Source organism: Cebus imitator, unplaced genomic scaffold, assembly GCF_001604975.1.
Source record: "Cebus imitator isolate Cc_AM_T3 unplaced genomic scaffold, Cebus_imitator-1.0 Scaffold74, whole genome shotgun sequence".
Taxonomy (NCBI): domain Eukaryota; kingdom Metazoa; phylum Chordata; class Mammalia; order Primates; family Cebidae; genus Cebus; species Cebus imitator.
Window position 1 is genome coordinate 5,990,563 of NW_016107389.1, and position 8,388 is coordinate 5,998,950.

At 40.9% G+C, this 8,388-nt stretch overlaps 1 protein-coding gene across 2 annotated transcripts in view; it reads left to right on the forward strand.

The window, feature by feature from the left end:
* Nucleotides 1-8,388, forward strand: part of MINDY2 (MINDY lysine 48 deubiquitinase 2) — a 101,963-nt gene that overhangs the window by 39,798 nt on the left and 53,777 nt on the right. For both annotated transcript variants that reach the window (XM_017531894.2, XM_017531895.2), the window contains exon 4: nucleotides 2,597-2,755. In XM_017531894.2, the coding sequence (XP_017387383.1) occupies nucleotides 2,597-2,755 (159 nt within the window). The remainder of the gene's footprint in view (nucleotides 1-2,596; nucleotides 2,756-8,388) is intronic.

Below are 8,388 nucleotides of genomic sequence, written 5' to 3' on the forward strand. Positions count from 1 at the left end.
GTAGCTGGGACTACAGACACGCGCCACCATGCCCAGCTAATTTTTTGTAGTTTTAGTAGAGACGGGGTTTCACCATGTTGACCAGGATGGTCTCGATCTCTTGACCTTGTGATCCACCCACCTCGGCCTCCCAAAGTGCTGGGATTACAGGCTTGAGCCACCGCGCTCAGCCCCTCCCTCTCCTTCTTTTCCCTCCCGTTTGCACTGCCCTCTCTCCCTCCCCCTCCCTTACTCCATTTTCCCTCACCCGTCCCTTCCTCCCTTTCTTCCATCCATCCCAGTATATTCACTGCAAAATTGAGTATGGAAAGTGCTGAGAATTTCTGTATACCTTCTGTTCCTCCTAACCCTACACACAAAGCTTTCTCTACTATCAACATCCTGCACCAAAGTGGTACATCTGTTACTGATAAACGTGCAATGCCTCATCATTATCACCCAAAGTCTGTAATTTATTCATTCTTGGTGTTGTATATTCTATGGATTTTGAAAAATGTATAATGACACATATCTACCATTACAGTATTATACACAATAGTTTCACTGTCCTAAAAATTCTCTGTACTCTGCCTATTCATTCTTCCCTTCCCCTAATCCTTGGCAACCACTTATCTTTTTTACTGTCTCTATAGTCTTGCCTTTTCCAGAATGTTATTTGGAATTATACAGTATGTAGCCTTTTCAGATTATCTTCTTTTCTTCACTAATATGCATTTAAATTCCCTCTATGTCTTTTCATGGCTTGATGGCTCATTCCTCTTTTTTTAAATTGTGTTAAAAACCACGTAATATAAAATGTATTATTTTAAACATTTTTAAGCATACAGTTCGGAAGTGTTAAGTGTATTCATAATGTTGTATAACAGATCTCTAGAACGTTTTCATCTTTAAAACTGAAACTTGCCGGGCATAGTAGCTTATGCCTATAATCCCAATGCTTTGAGAGGCTGAGGCGGAAAATTACTTGAGCTCAGAAATTCAAGACCAGTCTGGGCAACATAGTGAGACCACATCTCTACAAAATATCAGTTACATTAGCTGGGCATGGTAGCATGCACCTGTAGTCCCAGCTACATGGGTGGCTGAGGTGGGAGGATCACTTGAGCCCAGGAGGTTGAGGCTGTGGTAAGCCATGATCATACCACTGCACTCTAGCCTGGGCCACAGAGTGACACCCTATATCCATCAGACAGTTTCCCTTTCTCACTTCCCACAATTTCCTGAAAACCACCATTTTACTTTCTGTTTTTATGATTTTGACAACTCTAAATATCTCATATAAGTAGAGTCATACAGTATTTTTATTTTTGTGACTGGCTTATTTTACTCAGCATGATGTACTCAAGGTTCATCCAGGTTGTAGCATATGACAAGATTTCCTTCTTTTTTAAGGCTGAATAATATTCCATTGTGTGTATATACCTCATTTTCTTTATTCTTTTGTCAGTTGCGACTAAGAATAGATAAAAAATTATGAATAGGCCAGACACGGTGGCTCATGCCTGTAATCCCAGCACTTTGGGAGGCTGTGGCCGGCAGATCACGAGGTCAAAAGATCGTGACTATCCTGGCCAACATGGTGAAACCCCATCTCTACTAAAAATAAAAAAATTAATTTAAAAAAATACAAAAATTAGTTGGGTGTGGTGGTGCACACTTGTAGTCCCAGTTACTCGGGAGGCTGAGACAGGAGAATCGTTTGAACCCAGGAGGCAGAGGTTGTGGTGAGCTGAGATTGAGCCACTGCGCTCCAGCCTGGTGACAGAGCAAGACTCCATCTCAAAAAAAAAAAAAAAAAAGAATTATGAATAATGTTGCAATGAGCATGGTGTGCCACTATCTCTTTAAGATCCTACTTTCAATTATTTTAAATTCAACTGTAGGAGAGGCCTTCCTCTTTGACTTTAAAAACATTTGACTTTTAGACTTTCCAGTCTAAAATAGGTCCTTCATTTCTACTACTCTCTACAACCTTATCTTGCTCAGTTTTTCTTACTAATACTTGACATTGTGTTATATATATACATGTTTATCTCTCTCAATAGAATGTTAGTTGCATAACAGCATGAACTTTGTCTCGTTTTGTTTTGTTTTGTTTGAGGCAGAGTCTCTCTCTGTTGCCCAGGGTGGAATGCAATGGCACAATCTCTGTGCATTGCAACCTCTACCTCCTGGGTTCAGGTGACCATCCTACATCAGTTTACCAAGTAGCTGGGACTAAAGGCACGTGCCACCACGCCTAGCTAATTTTTGTATTTTTAGTAGAGACAAGGTTTCACCCTGTTGGCCAGGCTGGTCTCAAACTCCTGACCTCAAGTAATCTACCTGCCTTGGCCTCCCAAAGTGCTAGGATTACAAGTGTGAGCCACCATGCCCGGCAATCTGGTAAATATTTACTGAGCAACTACTGTGAACTAGTTACTTGAAGGTGTCAACATGTAGTCAGTGGCGCTGCATAAGCGTTATCAACAATAAAAATATGTTGGATTTATTGGAGAAAATGGAAAATTAAAAGTAAATGTCCTTATACTTGAATATCTTTTGTGTTCTTGTTTTGATGTTTCTGAATTATAACTTTCCCCTTTTCTATTTTCAGAATATGAGTGATGCCATGGCAATTCTGCACAAATTACAGACAGGTCTGGATGTAAATGTAAGATTCACTGGTGTTCGAGTGTTTGAATATACGCCGGAATGCATAGTATTTGATCTTCTTGATATTCCTTTGTACCATGGGTGGTTAGTGGACCCTCAGGTAAGTCGAAGAATTTATATAAACACAAATGCAGGAAAAATGTATTAATCTGGCAAACAATTCGAAATTTATATTTTTTTGTTACTTACTCTTTTTGTACTTTTGCCTGGAATTAGCCAAACTATGAGGTTAAGAGCACAATCCTCCATACTACCAAGTCTGCCCAAGGCTTCTGACCCCCAACTACAAGGAGCTAGGGCCCAACTACAAGGTTAGAGGGAAGAGCTCATAGAATACCACCCTTACTTCTCACACCAACCACAAGGTCAAAGGTTTCCCAAAACCGCCCTCAGGTTGAGTAATTCACCAGAACGACTAACAGGACTTACAGAAACCTATTATACTCACCATTACAGTTTATTACAGGGCAAAGATACAGGTTAAAATTAGCAAAGGAAAGAGACGTAGGTCAGAATCTAGGAGGGTTCCAACTATGAAGCTTCCCTTGCATCCTCAGGACATCATACCCTCCTAGAATTGATGTATGACAACATGCATGGAGTACTGCCAATCCTGGGAGTTCACCCCACCTTTAGTTTTTGGATTTTTTACTGAAATTTTGTTATGCAGTTAGGATTGACTGATTAATTGATGGTCTACGTAGTTGAACCCAGACTCCTACCCTTCCCTCCCTGGAAACTGAGCTGACACCATGTGGTTCAAAGGATCCATCATTAGTATAAACTGCAGGTGTGGCCCAAGAGGCCCATGATAAATAACACGGTCACTCCTATTGGTATGGAAATGCCAAGATTTAGAGGTTATCTCATAGGAACCAGGACAAAGGTCAAACCTCTCTTTGGGCAAGACTGTATTCTTTATTGCACAGCTTTGAAAAGAGATTTTGTATTACCCAAAGATTTATTTTAAAAAGGCACCCCCATACATCCATCACTCTAACAGTATATTTCTAAATGTACAGTGACCTTTGGTATATTAGTCTAGCAGTCTAGATTTTGCCTCTTGTTAAGGGTATCAGGGTCCTGGCAGGAAGTAGATAACACATGTAAAGATAACTGACAAAAGTTTAAGGAAGAGACTATTTACAAAGTTGTGGGCACAGTTAAGGGGAACATGCAGGGATGGTGAAGCATCCTAGAGCTAGCAAAGGCAGAAAACTACTGCCATTTCTAACTATGAAAAGACAAGGAGAGGGAATAGTTAGCAGAACCCAGCGAGATAATTACTAAAGCACAGAGCTGCTGACCAGGAGAGGTGATCTTCAGGAGAGGAATACTGTTACCACCAAGCTATGGCCCAGCAGGGAAAGAGCAAAGGTAATCCACTGTCTGACTCCCACTTTCTGGTTTCCTCCATTAGCTCCTAATGGCCAAATTCAACTGATAACTAGAGAGTAAGAATTCCAGTTGCTGCAGTCCTTAGAGGTTAGTCTCCCGAATAGAGAAGAATGGAGAGTTAATTGGAAGGATAAAAAGAAAAAATAATTTTACTATCACATACTAAATTTTTATATAGGTTAGAGTCTTTTCTTTTACACTGATCTCTGTTATGTCTATTCCTATACTGTTTTAGTATTATTTTCACTTATTTACATTTTTCAACATAAAGTAAGATTCAGATTTCAAAATAATACTGGTTAATTATGAACTTTAAAAGAAAATGACAAAGGAATCATACCAGCTAATGCCTTTCAAATTTGTTTTGTTTTATAGTATGAGGTGAAGATTTACCTTTTATATAAATTAAACTTTTCATTTTGAGGTAATTGTAGATTCATATGCTAGTATAAGAAATAATAAAGAATGATCCCTTGTACCTTTTACCCAGTTTTCCCCAATGGAAAAATCTAGTAATTTTGCAAAATTTAAAGTTTGGTTATTTTAATCAAAGCCAGGAAATTGACATTAATAAAGTCAAGATGCATGACTGGGCACAGTGTCTCATGCCTGTAATCCTAGAACTTTGGGAGGCCAAGGCAAGAGGATCACTTGAGCCCAGGAGTTCAAGACTAGCCTGGGTAACATGGCAAAACCTTATCTCTACAAAATATAAAAATTAACCAGGCATGGTGGAACATGCCTGTGGTCCCAGCTTTTCAGGAAGCTGAGGTGAGAGGATCACTTGTGTCCAGAAGGTCGACGCTGCGGTGAGCTATGATCATGCCATTGCATTCTAGCCTGAGAGACAGAGCTAGACCCTATCTCAAAATAAGTAAATAAATAAATAAACAAAGTTAAGATATAGAACATTTCTTTTTTTATTTATTTATTTTTCCCCATTTATTTTATTGCATTTTAGGTTTTGGGGTACATGTGAAGAACATGCAAAATTGTTGCATAGGTACACACGTGGCAGTGTGATTTGCTGCCTTCCTCCCCATCACCTACATCTGGCATTTCTCCCCTTGCTATCTCTCCCCAGCTCCCCAACCCCCACCGTCCCTCCCCTATTTCCCCCCAACTGACCCCAGTGTGTAGTGCTCCGCTCCCTGTGTCCATGTGTTCTCATTGTTCAACACCCGCCTATGAGTGAGAACATGCGGTGTTTGATCTTCTGCTCTTCTGTCAGTTTGCTGAGAATGATGGTTTCCAGGTTCATCCATGTCCTGAATCCCTCCTGATGCCCTTTTATATCCCACCCACTTCTCTCACACCCTTACCCTCTATCCTCTTGTTAAACCCTGACAACCACTAATCTTTCTCCATTTCTATAATTTTGTTATTTTGAGAATATTATGTAAGTGAAATAACGCAGTGTGTAATCTTTTTGGATTGGCCTTTTTTTTTTTTTTGAGATGGGAGTCTTGCTCTGTCACCCATACTGGTGTGCAGTGGTGTGGTCTTGGCTCACTGCAACCTCCACCTCCTGGGTTCAAGCGATTCTCCTGCCTCAGCTTCCTGAGTAGCTAGGACTAGGACTACAGGCGTGTGCCACCATACCCAGCTAATTCTCATATTTTTAGTAGAGATAGGGTTTCACCATATTGGTCAGGCCAGCCTTGAACTCCTGACCTCGTGATCTGGCCTCATGATTTGGGCCTCCCAAAGTGCTGGGATTATAGGTGTGAGCCACCACACCCAGCCTGTATTAGTCTTTTATATTCATCCTAAGTCTCCAGAGCGTCATCCAGATTGTTGCATCTATAGTTTCTTCCTTTTTATTACTGAATAATATTCTGTGGTGTGGACATACCACAGTTTTACTTGTTACAGAGCATCTGGGCATTTTCCAGTGTCTGGCCATTATGTTAAAACTGCTATAGGCTGGGCACGGTGGCTCACACCTGTAATCCCAGCACTTTGGGAAGGCTGAGTTGGATGGATCACTTGAGGCCAGTAGTTCGAGATCAGCCTGGCCAACATGGCAAAACCCCATCTCTACTAAAAATACAAAAATTAGGTGGGTACCTGTAACCCCAGCTACTCGGGAGGCTGAGGCAGGAGAATCACTTGAACCCCGGAGGCAGCAGCGGCAATGAGCCAAGATCGTGCCACTTCTTTCTGGACTAGGTGACAGAGCAAGACTCTGTATCAAACTGCTGTGAACGTTTGTGTATAAGTACGTTTTTCATTTCTCTGGTTTAAATGCCCAGGATTGCAGTTGGTGGGTTATATCTTAGTTGCTTATGGGTTTGTGTGTTTGTTTTTTAAGAGACAGGGTCTTGCTTTGTTGCCCAGGCTGGACTTTAATTCCTGGGCTCAAGTTATCCTCTCACTGCAGCCTCCCAAGTAGCTGATACTACAGGCATGCACCCCTCTGCTCAGTTAACCTGTGTATTTTTTTTTAAGAAAGTGAAAAATTTCAGTACCTGTACCAAAAGTTTACATCACCAGTAACATGAGTGATCCAGCTTCTCTGCATCTTCATCAGCATTTAATGTTGTCACTTTTATTTTTTTTTAGCTATCCTTAGGTAGCAATATTTCATTGTAGTTTTAATTTGCATTTCTTTTTCTTTTTCTTTTTTCTTTTTTCTTTTTGAGGCAGAGTCTCATTCTGTTGCCTAGGCTAGAGTGCAATGATGCGATCTTGGCTCACTGAGCCTCCTCCTCCTGGGTTCAAGTGATTCTCCTGCCTCAGCCTCCTGAGTAGGGCGGATTCCAGTCACCCGCCACCATGCCCAGCTAATTTTTTTGTATTTTTGGTAGACACAGGCTTTCACCATGTTGGTTAGGCTGGTCACAAACTCCTGACCTGAGGTGATACACCCACCTAGGCCTCCCAAAGTGCTGGGAATATAGGCGTGAGCCATCGTGCCCAGCCTAATTTGCATTTCTTTAATAGCTAATGATGTTGAACATCTTTTCTTTTTTTCTTTGAGACAGAGTTTCGCTCTTGTTGCCCAGGCTGGAGTGTAATGGCGCTATCTCAGCTGACCACAACCTCTGCCTCCCCAGTTCAAATGATCCTCCTGCCTCAGTCTCCCGAGTAGCTGGGATTATAGGCATGCGCCACCACACCCAGTTAATTTTGTATTTTTAGTAGAGACAGGGTTTCTCCATGTTGGTCAGGCTGGTCTCGAACTGCTGACCTCAGGTGATCTGCCCTCCTTGGCCTCCCAAAGTATTGGGATTACAGGTGTGAGCCACCACGCCTGGCCGATGTTGAACATCTTTTGATGTGCTTGTTTGCCATTTGTATATTCTTTTGAGTAAAATATCTCCTCATGTCTTTTGCCCATTTCTAATTAGAGTAGTTATTTACTGTTGAGTTTTGTTTTTTTGTTTTATTTTTTGACACTGGGTCTTGCTGAGTCACCCAGGCTGGAGTACACTGGCATGATCATAGTTCACTGCAGCCTCAAATTCCTGGGGTTAAGTGATCCACCTGCCTCAGCCTCCTGAGTAGCTGGGTACATGCCATCATGCCCTGCTAATTTTAAAATTTTTTTCTAGAAATGAGGTCTTGCCATATCTCTCAGGCTGGTCTCAAACTCCTAGACTCAAATGATCCTCCTGCCTCGGCCTCCCAAAGTGCTGAGACTACAGATGTGAGCCACCATGTCCAGTCCCTTTGCCAATTTTTTAAATTGGGTTCTGTGTCTATTTGTAATTGAGTTGCAAATGATCTTGATGTGTTCTAAGCACAAATCTCTTGTCAAACATATGACTCGGAAATATTCTTTAATGTTGAATTTTTTTTTTTTTTTTTTTAGAAATAGCCTGTCAGTCTTTGACATGCTTGAACTACCAGTCTGGTCTTGAACTCCTGGCCTCAAGCAATTTTCCCACCTCAGCCTCTCAGAGTGCTGGGGTTACAGGTGTGAGCCACTGTGCCTGGACTTAATTTCAGTGAAGTTCATTTTATCTACTTTTTCTTTTGTCCCTTATGCTTTTGGTGTCCTATCTAAGAAGACTTTGCCTAATCAAAGTCAAGATTTAGTCATTTTCTATTAAGAGTTGTATAATTTTAGCACTTACATTTATGAATATGGTTAATTTTGAGTTAATTTTTATGGTTTGAGGAAAGGGTTCAACTTTATTCATATGCATGTAGATATCTGGTTGTCCTAGTACTATTTGCTGAAAAAGTTATTCTTACCCTGTTGAATTATCTTGATACTTGGCATGATCTTCGTAAAATAAACCCTTCCCTTTACCCTATGCCCTCCTCTTTCCCTTAAAAGCATCCAATTTAATTAAAATAAGATTTAAAATCCTTATTCATATTTAT